Below are 16,255 nucleotides of genomic sequence, written 5' to 3'. Positions count from 1 at the left end.
CCATCCAGGCTCCAAATCCACCTATATGCGCTATAAGCCTGTAAACTAACTGATATTTAACTGCTTAATTGCAACTGGTTATAACCGTTTCAAACAACTTAATAATCAATTAAGCACTCAAAACGAGTCATTAATAAAATATTAAAACGGCGCTTAGGAAGCAGTTTAAAACTCGCTTAAAATCTTAATATTAAAAGATCTCAATTAACATTATTAAATGAGTAAAAAGATGGTAGTTATTTTAACTTAACACCGCGCGCGACTTTGCCTAAGTGCACTTTGTTGGCCCGTTTTCATATCATTTTGTATTGCTACTCCTCTTTTGTCAGTCATAGCGTGATGATATAGCCTTCCCCTACGAATAGATTTATTAAATCGAACTAGTAGTTCTTAAGAATAGCGCGTAACAAACAAACTCTTAAGTGTTTATTACTAACATACCCGCGCAGCTTCGCTTGTATCACATAAGAAAGAGTGGGTCATAATTTTCCCCGTCTTTGTAACATTTTTACAAACACTCTTTGGTACTCTGCTCCTAATAGTCATAGCATAATATTATATAGCCTGTAACTTTCCTCAATAACTGGACTATTTGACACAAAAATAATGTTACTAGAACCAGTCATTTCTGAGATAAGTGCGTTCAAACAAACAAACAATTTATTTATTAGTAGAATACGGTTAGAAGATCAAAGTTTGAAAGTCAATTAGAATCATTAATTAAAATTAGGTATTCGTTTTCTTACTAAAACTTTAGTTTCAATGTAATGTTTTTTAGAGCTTACTAATTAGTTTCTAGAAAAATACTTCAAGTTATAATTATTTACTTATGTCAAATAAATTATGTTACTAAATAATTATGAATCGTGGGCACTTAGTGGAAAGTCTATGTTTATTTTATTTTAGTGTTTTGGGGACAGTATTTTTTTTTACTCAGTCCGAAAGTAATATCGCTGTACTAAGTATTTGCTAGTATATAAAACTACTCAAACGTATTAAATAAAAATGTGAATCTGAATAAATACAAAAAAGCTGACTCTTATTACTGTTTAATGCGTGTAACGATTGAATATAATATCAATAAATAATAATATACATATATCATTCACTAGCTGACCCGGCAAACGTTGCTTTGCCATTTAAATTTAATAAAAAATAGTGTCACTTATTTGTATGAAAAATAGATGTTGGCCGATTCTCAGACCTACTCAATATGCTCACAAAATTTCTTGAGAATCGGTCAAGCCGTTTCGGAGATGTTTGGTAACGAAAACTGTGACGCGAGAATTTTATATATTAAGAAGATATCTTTGTTATTACCACATTTCTGACAATTAAATGATTATGATCACGAACGTTAAGTGTAAGTGGTAAATATGTAGGTAAGAAAAGATCAATAGCACTATGTCCCGGAATTGCACCCAAGGCCTCATTATCCGCTGTCGTATACACTATCAACTGCGCCAAAGAAACAAACAAACAAGCGCCAAACAGTCAAAGTAAATAATATATTGATACAAAGATACAGTCGCGACATATAAAAACTATGTCAACAGGAAAAGCATTTTCTATATCAACAAACTATCTCTGGAATCACAATAACGAAATTCACTTTCCCATATTAAAGAATAAAAAACTCTAACTAAAAACTTTTCCATCCATTCCTTCACTCCCAACGAACCCTGAAAGGGTAACAGTCAAAAGTTTAGGGTAAAAGTTGTACCCTTTACCCTCGGGAAGATGCACGTTAAATTAAAACTTGTACAGGCTTTCTTTATTAAAAATAAACATCCCTTAATTAAGGGGTAAGTTTTATCTATAAAGTTTTAGGGCTGAAACCTTTTTCATGTTTGGATGTATTTTTTATTATATTTGTGATGAATGTGTCGAGTATCTTTTGTATTTTGCTCTCGATTGTTGGTTCTAGTGGTAGACGATAGTTTTGTGATAGGCTCGCCCCCTATTACATGGGACTAAAATTGTTAATGGCAAAACGCGGGTGTGTTTTGTGCACTTCTGCCGACCCCTTAGAGTATAAAAGGAGTGATATTTAATCAATATACATATGATTAATGGTTTAAATTTAAAATCTATTACATGAGGAATAAACTCATACTATCACTGAAACATAAATACTATGTATTTCAAAATTATAGCTTAATTAACTTAACTTGATATTTTATTAGAGAGTTACTTGGCGCATCCCTAAAGCCGCAGTTTTTTAATTAAACAGAGAGGGTTAACAAAGTTAGCATTTTCATTAAAAGATATTGCAATTTTAATGTATAATATGCACTATAATATTTTTATTTCTTTATTTTATGACTGTATATCATGCGGGGACAATGAAACTACAAAGTTTGGTCTACGGACGACATGATCCTATTCGATTTGATAAAATAGCAGCCATAAGCCCAAATCAAACTGCATTATTTGAATTCATTTTTCTCAGACAATCAATTCATCAATTTAAAAGTAATAGTCAAATCCAAATATCCTTTCTTTTGTAAACTATAATATTTAAAAAATATTGAATCAACTATCTTTCAAAATGCTGGTTGTTTTTAATAAGAAACGACAATTTATTATGCTCTTATGAATTTATTTAATGTAAACGCTGTAAGGCGATTCTCTACAACCGGCTAGGTATCGGAATAAAATGAACGAAAATCGGATCAGCGCCTCTAGCGGGCGCCGTAGGAACTACTTATTGCAGTATATTTTAAACGTCAAACTCTCGATACTCTATAGTACCGACTATAAAGAATCGCTCTACTGTCATCGAACAGTTAAATAATTCAGTGAAAAGCTCACGAAAGACTTAGAGAAGATTTTTTTCAACCTTTTATTAAGAGCATAGCAGTGAGTTAAATTAAGTTACAATTACTCTGAAAACCAGCTACCTGGAATACTTTAATTACTTTCTCTTTTTAATTAGGCACTCCATTCACACTATTCAGTATACAAATTGCCTCAAAACATTTTGACACTAATGAGTCATCAAGCGACACCATGTTTAAAAACTGACTGAAACTTTCATATTTGTTAATTAATTAATAAAATGTAAATTTATTTTGTGGGAGCCCTTTATAAAAGTACCTCGGTTTGTCTGTCTGTTACTTTTTGTTTGGCTATGGCACATCGGCACATTTGTGGACCTCGTTGGAGGAGGCCTATGTCCAGCAGTGCACGTCTACAGCCTAATATAATGATGATGATGATGATGATGATGATAGCACATAGAGGCTATGGTGCATCGGTGGGGTATTTAGCGGGTTTATCACGTATCTCAGTTGACAAGTAGTGTACGTCAAATTGATGGCCACTATTCAGTACATTGCTGCTTTGACGTAACGTGTTCATCACTATAACCTAAGGGAGAAAACAATGTACAGCATAGTGGCTTTCAAGTAGGTGTCAACTGAAATACGTGATAGTTTGAATCGGGATTCAAAATAAGAGATGAAACTAGTCGGTCGGACTATTTCCTGGTTTCAACAATAAAGAAATAGTCAATAATTTGCCCGGAGTTAGGTTAGTTGAGGTCTTACTCCATGCTTCGGAGAGCAAATTAAGCCTGTTCTATAACGGGCGTATGGCTGGTCCTTCAGGATAAACTATGAACAAATTACTGCACAGTAAGTTTAAATGAAGCTGGCCGCCGAATATCAGCAAGAGTAGCTACATTATTGTACACACGCACTTAGACACATTATTAGCTGATTTTTAATAGCTGTCTCATAACTTCAGCAGTCAGTAACGCGAGTATCGAGAGTTTGACATTTAAAATGTACTGCAAAAATAGTTTCTACGTCGCACACTAGAGGCGCTGAACCGATGGTCATGCACAATTTTTCGCTAGAAGGTCGTCAGAAGTCGATAGTGGTAGAGAATTGCGGTACAAAATACAAATTTTACGCAAGCAAAACCCTTTTAAAACGTAGTCTTAGTAATAAAATGCAAAGCTGTACCCCTTAACCTCGAGAGCTCGTCTGAAGAACTGTACAAAGTAACTTCCAGCCATTATGAAGCTTGTGTTTGTTTCTGTGCAGCTTTTAATAAGGCTTGTGGGGCATTTGCATTCACGACAACCTACATTTTTGTTGAATATTCTTGACAAAATGGCGTTTCAATTTGTTTTTCGCTGGAGTTTTTAAGTAGTCATATAGACAATGAGTTTATTCTTACTTAGTCTTTTGGAATATTCTAATTATTTTTAGCATTATTTACTAGATATTTAATGAAAACTCGATATCTGTGTAATATATGCGGGATGAAATTACAATAAAAGGAATTCATTCGTATGGTATTGGAGTTTCTACCACTATCGACTATTCCTAACAACCAAGTTACTAAACTGTTATATTAATATGAAATGCCTGTGTATCGGATTCCCCAGAAACGACCATTTCAGTTAGGTTATATTCGAAGCTCAACTTTCGATACTCTATATTACCAACTGTGGAAAATCTAGCTACAGTACCAATTTACACGTCTTTTCTCGCCTCATACCCGTCTTACAAGATAATAATAGGCTCACCTATCTCAATCCGCTAACAAAATGAACAGTGTTTGTTCACAAACTTAGATATTTGTGTCAACGCAAGTTTAATTAGGAAAATTCCCTCACACACGCCTCACAAGTTTCTTGTTGCGATTAATAATTGTTTCTTGTTATAAATATATATTATTGCTTCGAGAAAGTATATAGGTAGACTAATATTATACCTACTTTATGTAATACAAGGTGCCCTGTTTAACTCGGGTTTTCTATTAAATAAATAAATATTATTAGACAACTCACATATGATTATTTGATTCCAACAGAGCTTGTTGTACGGTAACCAAATAACTGATAAACATACATACTTATATAGATTGACAACCAGGCTCAGAACAAATACTCGTGCTTTCCACACAAAGATTTGTCCCGGGTGGGATTTGAACCCACCAGACGGGGCACTACGGTTCTTGGGACGAGGTGGCTACTTTAACCACTGCGCCAAACGTGTAGTTAACTCAGTAAAAATTCTGATCTCCTCTTACTATTTTTTACCCGAAGTAAAATTCACAAGTTTTTCTCACAGTTAACTACCTACCACTTACTCGACATTTAACATTAAGCTGAGTGGATAAACATGATTCAAAATGACGAGTAATTTATCAAATTAGCGCATTGGAAAAAAAAACTAGATCATTGTTACTCTTATCGTAAAGAGAATCTATTATATTATCCTCTATCATCATAATAATATATTAATTAATTGCAAAATGGATGGAAAAACACTTATAAAAACTAGTGAAATTATATTTCTCGTTACTGTGTCACGTACAGACGCAGATTAAAATAAGTTGACCAATATAAAAGGCTATATTTTTCCAGCTAAACTGGGATTGGTTTTAAAACAATAAATAGTTCTTAGATCACAGGAAATTGTCTAGCACAGACATAGTTCTGGACATGATATGACACGGATACGCAATATGCAATTTATTTGAAAACAGATAGTTTGCATGTCCAATTTTGACAAAGCAATATGATTCTGAGAACTACAGTATTGGATCGATCGAGGCCGATAATAATGGTTCAAGACTGGAACGAATTTTGTATTTCCAATTCTAATATAAATTAGATAACACCAATAGTATTTTGCCTGCCTGAGACATCAAACACATAGGACTCGGATTAGACCTCATGATCAGCTGACGGAAGAGCCTACTACCGACTGCGCTATAGATAATCTGAAAATAATGATTAATCTATACTAATATTGTAAAATTGAAGTTTGTTTGGTTGAACGCGCTATTCTCAGGAACTACTGGTGCGAATTGAAAAAATATTTTACTATCTACTTTTACGTTGGATAGCCTATTTATTGAGGAAGGCTACACAACATCACGCTACGACCAATACGAACAGAGTACCAGTAAAAAATGTTACAAAAACGGGAAAAAATATGACCCATTCTCTTTTATGTGACGCAAGCAAAGTTACACGGGTCAGCTAGTATACTAATATAGTCACAATATTCAGGAGCGATTTTGATAAAATTATCTTAATTCAATTTAATTTTTGATCTCAAAAGGTTTGATACAAATAATTTAGTATAAACAAAATAAGCAGTTCTATTTTAGCACTCGTAATAAGAGGCGTGAAGGGTTAATAAATTAATTCTACCCTTTCAGGGTTGGACACCATTAACGAAGGCTTATTACAGGGTAGATTGATAGCAGATAATAATTTCTCTTATCAATTTACCGGTACACGTTACGAAATTCGAGAATTCAGAGATTAAAAAGGGCTTTCAGGATAGTGATCAAAGTTTTGATTAAATAAACGATGTTTATTTATAGAATTAATAATGGTTGTATTTTATTAGTTGTTAAGGAAAAGATAAAGGGAAATTAGGTAAGATAGAAAGTGTAAATCATTTTAAAATGTATCTCTTAATGTCGTGGCGAAACGTTGCCACATGCCCTCAAGAAATGTATTCAGTAACTTTTTAGGCATACTAGGTTTCATCACGTTACATTTAATTATTACTTCTAATTCATTCATGACATCGATAAGTCATTAATACGTTGCCTCGGGTGCAAGTGATAATTATTTCTAATACACTCATAACTTTGAAAAGTCATTGGTATGTTCGGTTCGAACTGTCGATTGTGTGCGGGGTATCAACTTAAACCAATTGGCTATCACTGCTAGAAGATTGCTTATTTGATTAATAGATCATATTTAGTTATAAAATATTGTGCTACAAATTTCGTTTTTTGTGAGAGTTATATTGAAACAGGAACTTTCATTGTTCAATTGTACTATTCAATTGAACATGTAATTAGATAGCAGTAACTACAGCATTCAATGTAATTACAAATAGCTGAGCTGATCTGAATTAAACGTTAATCGAATTAGTTTGTATGCTTAATTAAGCGTAAATAATGCTTTAATGCTATTGTGATATCTATCTAATTAACTTATCGTTGCAACTCTAAATATTATAAAACAAAATTCCCCTTCCAACGGCGTTTGAATGAGATGAGTTGGACTCTCATACTAAAGATTGGCAACAGATAGCTTTAGACAGAGATAGATAGAAAGAGGGAAGGGAGGCCTTTGCCCTACAGTGGGACAATATGGGCTGATGATAATAATAATAATAACGGCGTTTGTGTGAGACTGTCTGAAAGAGGTATAAGGGGTTAACCCAATTAGGACCTATGTCCTAATAAGGCATATTTCTTCAATTTCCAGTTTCTCGGCTTCAAATGGCTGCCAATGTATGCAGAAGTGTGTGTAATGTAGAATAGAATACCGAATGTAAAAAATAATTAAGCAATATTATAATGTTGTCAAACATAAAGAACTAACTAATAACAAAATAAATGTCGAGAAGAACAAATTTATAGTTTAATTACATTGTAAACGGTAACAAACTTATTAGCATAGCAAATTAATTGTGACGTCACTTGTATGCGTGTTCGTTGTAAAGTTAAGTTAATTAAATATAATTAAGTACTAAGTTTAATTAGTACTTTGTGCTTGTATGACTAAAAATAGATGTTAATATTAATTATAAAATTTAATGTCGTCATTTCAACACCTATGCTTAAGAGTTGAAAATATTTACTCATTTTAAGAATAACATAAAACTAATAGGGAACTGAAAAATGAAATGTTTGAGATCACAACGGCTTTATCAATTAAGAATTTTATGTTTTCCCTTTGGTTTAGTATTTTTTTATTTCTTAACGACATTACATTTCAACATACCTAATATTTAAAACCTACATACCAATATGCCTTCTTCCGCCCCAAGGTGAACAGATTTCTTGGGGTAAAAAGTCTTCAAAATCCTAATACTATGTGTAATCCAGGGTGTACGAAAACCACCTGACAAGATCAAATCAATATTCAAAAAACATCCAAACTTTCCATTTTTTATAGTATTAGTAAGACACAAGTTACAATCCAAAAATTCTAACTCCAAAATTTTTCTTTGCCCACAGAATAACCATGCCGTAACCATGTCAGCAACAGGTTAACAACCAAAACCAAGATGGCACAAGACAAGGACTGGGTGGACTATTTCGGGGACTACAACGCGACGAGAAAAGGACTCCCCAATGACGTCATAGAAGACAACAAGATCACTTACTATTATGATAATCAAACCGGCTACCCCGAGTACTCCAACTTTACCACGGACGACTTCTGTCAGTCGAACCACTCGCATATGTACTTAAATGTCACTTGTGAGTTCCCGATTAATTATGCTGAACCTATGTATGGGTGAGTATTATTTTATTATTATGTTTATTTATATTATGACCTATGTGTGTTCGGTAGTGTTGGTAGCAGCTCCTTACATCATCAAAGATTTATACCTAATAGAAAGATTGTTAAAACTAATTGGCGATTAAAAAGAGTGGCCTGGAGTTTCTTGCCAGCTCTTCTCATTGGCCCTACCTTCCGAACTGGCGGTAAATGCACTCTCTGTATAAGTGTCAGCATTTGCCTATATGAATAAATTATTTGATTTTATGAAACTAGCTAAACCGCGTATAATTTCTTACTATATTACGTTTTTACAAAAATAATATTTTTAGAAAAAAAGTAACATATTTTCGGCTCTGGATCTGCAATTGTCGCTATGCCACATTTTATGAAAATCAGTTTAGTTACGTTAGCGTAGATGACAGATGGACTCGCATTTATGATGTTTTAATACATAATATAATTTGTATGTATTTAATATCGCTCATTATAAATTTTGGTCTTAAGATGAAAGGTATAATTATCCGAAATTGGACTACCATCGTACCTATGTACCTACTGCATAATAAAACCATTTGTATACTACCACTTGTATCCAATATATGTCATAATTTTATACCTACCATCATCGTCATTGGCCTGTGTCCGTCTATTGCAAATGATTCTGGTGACGTCAGACAGAGGAATATTTATACCTCCAGGAGTGAAAAAATAGTGTAAAAGCACCTTTAAAATACATCTTATTATTCACTAAATGAAGTTTTCCTACTTAAAAAGGGTTGAGAGCAAAATTCTTGTTTATCTAATTGAAGTGAAAGCTAAGTTCGTTTTATTCTTTCCAAAGCTTTTTATAAAAGTTGTAAGTTAGTTTAGAAAGCTCAAGTATAAAGTGGAATAGATGAGGACGTTGTTATTTTACATGATTATTTTTATTTCCCGGACTCGTTTTACAAAGAATGTTTTAAAGATAATCTCATTGCTGTCTTTTGAAAAATTTCTGTATAAAAGAGTTTGCTAAAGCATAATGAAATTGTAATATACATTGAATTATTTTGTAACTTTACAAAACTGTTTTGAAACTGAAACCTCCATGTTTCGGAAGGCACGTTAAATTGTGGGTCCCTGCTGTCATTTTCGAAGATCTTTGACATGCGTTTACAGTAAGTAGTCAGAAATTTGAAAGTCTGACAACCAGTCTTACCGAAGGGTATCGAGTTAAAACCCAGGTAACTGGGTTGTGGAGGTCAGATAGGCAGTCAGTAAAAAAGGTAAATTAAGCTCAGTCATTAGCATTGTCAATTGACTGCCTATATTGTTCAAGCCCTTATTGTGTCCCACGGTTAATCATATGGTTAACGATCTTGTGTCTGATGCCTCTGAATTTACTCTTCGTTTGCTATTCGAATTTATAACAAACGAAGAGCTTATAGCCAACGTCTCTTCACGTTTTAGGTCCAACAACATCACAAACAGTGAAAAATTATAGGGTTTTGTCATATTTTGTTGCGTATATGTTGTATGTTTTGCCTTGGGGTATAACAGTAAAAAACTAAAATTGCTTTAGTATCATCTAATCTGATTATTTTTCCTTGCTCCACAGATACATCGCCCCCTTCCTGCTAGCAACAACCACGGTAGCCAACACACTAATCGTGGTGGTCCTCTCCCGGCGACACATGCGGACTCCGACCAACGTGGTCCTCATGGCCATGGCTCTGTGCGACATGTTCACGATGCTGTTCCCTGCTCCCTGGCTCTTCTACATGTACACCTTCGGCAATCATTACAAGCCGCTCAGTCCGGTCAGAGCGTGCCAGGCTTGGAATTATATGAATGAGGTAAGTTGTTTACTCCACATTTTAATTATATACAGCTATTTCTAACCACAGTCCTCCTTCCAAGTCAGTCATCAGTGTTTTGTGCCGCTAAGCAGATTTTCTGATAATCTTTACATCGACCTTTTTTTGTCATGAGTTTTTTCATGAATCATATTTCTACGCTCGGATTATTAGGTCCATCGTGTTTCCTTTGTTTCTGTGTATTCTTCTCTCTTTCCTCATTAATCTTCCGTCTTCTTTGGTCTTCCAACGTGGTTCTGCGACACAACACGTCACGTCCCACACTTGGTTTCAGACAAAATGACAAGGTTCTTAAAAAAATTATACGATGCCGGGTCATCGACTTTTTTGCCATGGGTCTTATCACGGCTCATAGTTCTTCTCTTGAACTGTTGCGTGATAGTTGGCGTTTTCCATTTGTTTATAAGGGTATTTACAGTCGTTTTCTTCTTTTATTTTTCTCTCTATTTGTTTACTCGCTCACTTATTAACTTTTCCTCTTTTAAAACAAACTAATATGAATTCTGTGTACAATCTGTAGCATCGTAACTCTACCGATATCAAGATTAGTTGCAATTAAATTTATAACATACATAATAATATCCAACACAAAAAGTATGTATAGTTAGCTCCAGTAAAAAAGTTGTATTTTTCTCAGTTTTTAACAAAAAAATAACTAATAAATATCATGCAATCACTTCAACTAACATATATTATCAAACAACACCAATTTGTCTTTCTAAAAGATAAGCACATATAATAACTTCACAAGGTCTGCCCATGTATTACACGAGTAAATTAATTAATATGGATATCATTAAAACGGTACACCATTTATTCTGTCACCTATTTGCATAAACACGTGTTGAAATATGGCTTTATTTAATAGTTTATTTTGATAAAGATCTCTTTTGTTTATTAGTTTTACTAACAGATTTATATTTTAGGTAATGTATAATTGAATATGGGAATTAACGTATACACACATTTTTTTTTACGGGTTTAATCGCTTAGCGATTATATCACCCAATAAATTTTAACAAAGATATGTTACAAAACCACAAAAAATAATAGTTATTCTAATACATATGTACACAGCTATGTGAATAGATTCTTGTGTAAGAAAGAATTCTAATGATACAGTGTTAGGTCTCAAACTCTGACAATTCCATTAGATAACATTGACATTAATAATAGAATTACAATTGTCCATAATTATTTGAAAAAACATTCATTAACGTTGTCATTAAAAAACTAACCGATCCACTACTAATTTTGTCCATCAGCCATTCAAAAATATTTTTAACTAACTGACTTATCTTCTCTTCAAATGATTGATTACTTACAAATATATTTTCCAGTTCAATCAAAAGTTGAATAATCGAGTCTTCTTTAAGTTTTACATTTTTAACGCAACCTTCATCATTAGAATCTTTACTGCCTTTGGAAAACTCGACTTCATGTTGATCACCCGCTACCGAAGGAGGGGGAGTTGGTGCACGAAGGGTCTTGCCGTGCTTCCTCAGCTTCCTCTTATTGGGCACCGGAATGCTAACTACCTTCTTGGCAGGCGACTTGACTACATCTGACATAAGACGTGTACAATCCTTTTCAGTAGTTACAAGAGGCGGGGATAAATATAAAACTTCCGAATTCAAGACTGGAAAATTCGATTCTAATATTGGACTGGCTGATCCCTTCTCCACCTCTGTGCTCTGACGTATATATAACTCCAGTGCCTGTTTATACGTGTATACACACATTTTAAAATGCACACACAATTTAAGGTAAAATGTGTGTTTGCGTTAATTCCCGTATTCTATTATACATTAAACATGCAACACGAGAATTTAAAAGTTATATTTTAGGTAATACAGGTTTCATAAAGTTGACGGTATTTGTAAATTATTTTTTTTTTTCTGGCTTTATTTCTGGAATTGCTAATCGGTTAAGGAAAAAGTTTTTGGATATGATATGGCAATTTTCCATTTATTTATATGAAATGATTTACGGAAATCATTAAACTAAGTGAGACTTGGGACAAATAAAAGCAGTAAATATGTATCTAATTCACTATTGAAAAATTCGTGAGTTAGTTAGACACCTATAATCTGCTCTACGTATAATTTTATATTCTATCCTTATGTTACGATTCGAACAAAATGAAGTAAATTCTGTATGCGTATTATATAACTCAGTTGACAATTAGCGTACACAAATTGATGGCCACTATTCAGTACATTACTGCTTTGACGTAACGTGTTAATCACTATAATCTAAGGGAGAGATCACTGTACAGCATTGCGCCTTTAAAATAGTTGTCAACTGATATACGTGGTGAGAAACACGAAAGTCCATCGACCATTCGTATTATTTTAATAATGAGTATATATCTATACTAATATTATAAAGCTGAAGAGTTTGTTTGTTTGTTTGTTTGAACGCGCTTATCTCAGGAACTACTGGTCCGATTTGAAAAATTCTTTCTGTGTTAGATAGCCCATTTATCGAGGAAGGTTATAGGCTATATATCATCACGCTACGAACAATAGGAGCAGAGTACCAGTAAAAAATGTTACGAAAACGGGGAAAAGCTCTTATGTCACGCAAGCGAAGTTGCGCGGGTCAGCTAGTAAATCATAAATGTTAAAGCCCACTATTGCGACAATAATCTATCATCTCTTTTATAAACAAAAAATATCCCCAATAGCAAAGAGTTTTAGGTCTAAAACCACTTCTATTCAGGCATTTTAAAAGCAAACTGCTGCTAAAAATAAAATGTCAATCGGGAATAAAACACACAACACGGTAACAGCGTCAATTCACGGCACAGTAACCCGCCATATTGCCACAGCGGATTATACTAGTCGCACGAATAATTCATGTTAAATATACCGGATTCATTGTCAACTGACTATTGTTTCTGTGGTATTTATGTACTGTAAATTTTTTTGAAATAGTTTGTTATTTGAGGAGTTTTTTGAGTAAAATGCAAAAATGTTTCTGGTTTTTCGAAAGCCATTGAGTTCGTTTTGGGTTAGTTTTCTAAATATTCGTTTCTGCCATCAATTAATAATTGATGGCAGAAACGAATATTTAATTGACAATTATATAGTATTGTAACTTGGAATGACACTTATACTGAGGTCACTAGCCGACTGGCTGTCAAGCATAAATCATTTTCGCGTTAATTCCTGTATCCATCACATTAATTGACACATATTTTTATAAATGTATAAAAGTCATTGGTGTGTTGTCTCGGGTTGAGCCTGCAACCACTTGCGTGGAAGGTATAACTTACTTAACAACTTATATCACTCGGCTATCACTGCTCTTAAAACAAAATAGGCTTAACATACATTTTGATTCATAATTTAGTTTCAACAAAGTTATATTATTGTGTCTGACAGATGTTAGGTTCATACATATCCCGGTTAATATGTCATACACGAACATTGTCCGGGTTAAACACATAAACCGGTCAACCATATTAATATTAACAATATTCACGAAACCAATTATAAAAAGATTACCGGCATTATATTTCAATACTACGTAATTTAAAAGATAATAAGGCCGGATATCCGGATGCCGAATGGAACAATACCCGGGTATCGGTTTGGACGAGAAGCTATTGTGTATTGAAATTCAGATGGTAGCTGTATATCAATATAAAGTGGGCTTACCCGGGTTATAAACCCGGTCATCCGGATATATCAGACAAATGAGGTATTATTTTTCTTTAGCTTTTGAAAGAGGTAGTTTGGTTTAATGCAAAATATACACGTATATTTAATGTAACACAAACGTACCTGAAATGTATGACCAAAGCTTTTTATTTTACATTTTATTTATTTCAAAATTAAAGCGATGATATTCGAGTGGTTTAAGCATTTGCCTCTCATGCATGTTCCCGAGGGTTCTAAAATAACTACCTGACAAAATATTTTTATTTATATACGCAAGCGACATTTTTATTCTAAACTGAGTACTAAGTAAAAATTTCCGGACCGTCGTCCGAGTAAAATCAGGACGCACATTTCGTCCAAAAGCAGTATTTTAAAATTAACTCAATAAATCGAGAGAAATTAAGTTGGTAGAACACTAGCATTCCTTTGAATTCTTGTAACAGATAGAAAAGAAACGAAATGAATTCGTTCAAAGGTATCTCACAAAGACTCTTTCAGTGCTTAGGACGAAGTTACAACGGTCTTTATCTAGCTGCAAAATAGTAAAGGCTAGTTTTACGGTTTTAAGATTAGTGTTGGATAAATTATCCGGAAGATTAAATGACAGCAGATTTACAACTGTCAATATTCAATTACAACTTATTCAGACGTATTGTAGCCTTACTTCCATAAAAGGTAGCTAAATAAAATTTATAAAATATTGAAGAGAAGTAGCTTGCTAGATCTGGTTCAATTCCCGAGTTCAGATAAAATGAACTTGTAATCCTTCAAAATGTTTACTGACATTTTCACTGCTGCCAGGAATATAACCACGTGTCCGCCTCGTTCTCTGCTCGTATCGTTGTGACGTTATAAAATATCTTATTCCCTTAATTTTATTTTTATTGAACTATGTACATACCTACACTAAAATCAAATATTTTAATGTCCAGCAATCTCTTCTACCCCAGTTCCACTCATACGGTAGCCTAAAACAAATCAACTAAGACCATCGACATTGCACTTCACAAAAAAGTCTATAAAACGGACTTACACCTCTCACTCGGCTGCCCCACTGTGAATGCATCCGAACACCAAACCGATCGCGTTTCAGCTTTCAAAAGCTCTTGAAAATCCGATATTTTCGCTCACAAAAGTTTCCAGCAAACGCAGCAGAAGGGAAAACAAGTTCTTTTTACTGTTTAAAACGGTTTCTTTTTTTATGAGACTTTGTAGACTTGCTGTTGCCGACTGTAAATTTAAGTTTGTCGGGTAATAGACGGACTGTTTGTGAGTTTGTGACTATGAATCCGGGTGGCAGACAAACGAGGATGTAGATGATGTGTTTTTTGTCGTTGAAATATTTAGTTCTACGTAATAATTTACTTTTCAATGGGATTATGTCTGCATAGTGTTAAGCTGCAATAGTCGAGTTTAAAATGGATCAAAAGTAATAACTGCAATGAGTTTAAAGGCCAAAATGAAACAGGCGAAATTCGATATGTTTATACTATGGTTATTGTAAACAACAATATTAACGAAATAAACATAATCAATGTAAATGACCTGAATTGTTGTAACATAAGCTTTACCGAAGAAAGTAATCTGAAATCGACTACTGTCATATTATATGACTATTCACTAACACGAAATAACCGACGATTCGATTGATCTTCAAATTCCATTTTTTATGTTTATTATGGTAAATTACACTTATCCAGAAACACTAAAAGCAGATGTAATTCTTCAGAAACAACTACATCACGTCATTACATCCACAATTCCCAAACTACGTATCATAAATTCCCACTTACTTTGCCTTCAAGTCGCGATTATCTGCGAAAAGAATTCATTATTCTCTATTAGCCGCTTTTCAGTATTCAGAGGCGCCCATAGCCAGTTGCGCTCACCGGTCAGTAAACGATCTGTGGGTTAAGCAATCCCTGGCGCGGTCATTCCATAGATGGGTGACCGCATAGTGGTATTTGAACTGGGCGTCTCCGTGCTTCGGAGGGCACGTAAAAAGTCGGTCCCGGTTGTTGTCTACTAAGATAACAGTCGTTAAGCCATGTCAAAGGCCTTTCGGGCGGCTTGAACAACTTTGACACCAGGTTGACCACTAACCATACGATAAGAAGAAGTATTCAGAGTCCTGTACCACTGGCCTCGGAACTGAAACCCGTTTGTGATAAAATTTTTGCATGTTGAGCCCCCATTTTAAGGGATAACGTTATGAATTTCAAAAGATCTTTTCCTATTGTTTTCTTACACAGATTTTGTTTTCAACAACGCAATTTATTTTTTGCTTTTCACTTAAGTTGTTTTTGCAGTTGATTTAACTGCTGACTAAATTTTGATGTTGATTTAATCAAACACTTTTACGAGATTTGTTTTAAGTTTTATAAGGTTTTATTTTGTTGTCAGACATTTTAGTATTTTCAGCTTTTTCTTACGTTCTCAAGTCTGAAGTG

The 16,255-nt window shown here is 33.9% G+C and overlaps 1 protein-coding gene across 2 annotated transcripts in view; it reads left to right on the top strand.

Annotated features, from left to right (window-relative positions):
• Positions 1 to 16,255, top strand: part of SPR (G protein-coupled sex peptide receptor) — a 338,586-nt gene that overhangs the window by 307,031 nt on the left and 15,300 nt on the right. For both annotated transcript variants that reach the window (XM_076131649.1, XM_076131648.1), the window contains 2 exons: positions 8,011 to 8,293; positions 9,879 to 10,116. In XM_076131649.1, the coding sequence (XP_075987764.1) occupies positions 8,061 to 8,293; positions 9,879 to 10,116 (471 nt within the window). In that variant the 5' untranslated portion in view covers positions 8,011 to 8,060. The remainder of the gene's footprint in view (positions 1 to 8,010; positions 8,294 to 9,878; positions 10,117 to 16,255) is intronic.

The sequence above is a fragment of the Anticarsia gemmatalis genome, chromosome 26, assembly GCF_050436995.1.
Source record: "Anticarsia gemmatalis isolate Benzon Research Colony breed Stoneville strain chromosome 26, ilAntGemm2 primary, whole genome shotgun sequence".
In the NCBI taxonomy this organism is placed as follows: Eukaryota; Metazoa; Arthropoda; class Insecta; order Lepidoptera; family Erebidae; genus Anticarsia; species Anticarsia gemmatalis.
Note: the sequence above shows the minus strand (reverse complement) of the source record. Positions and strands in the feature narration are given on the sequence as shown.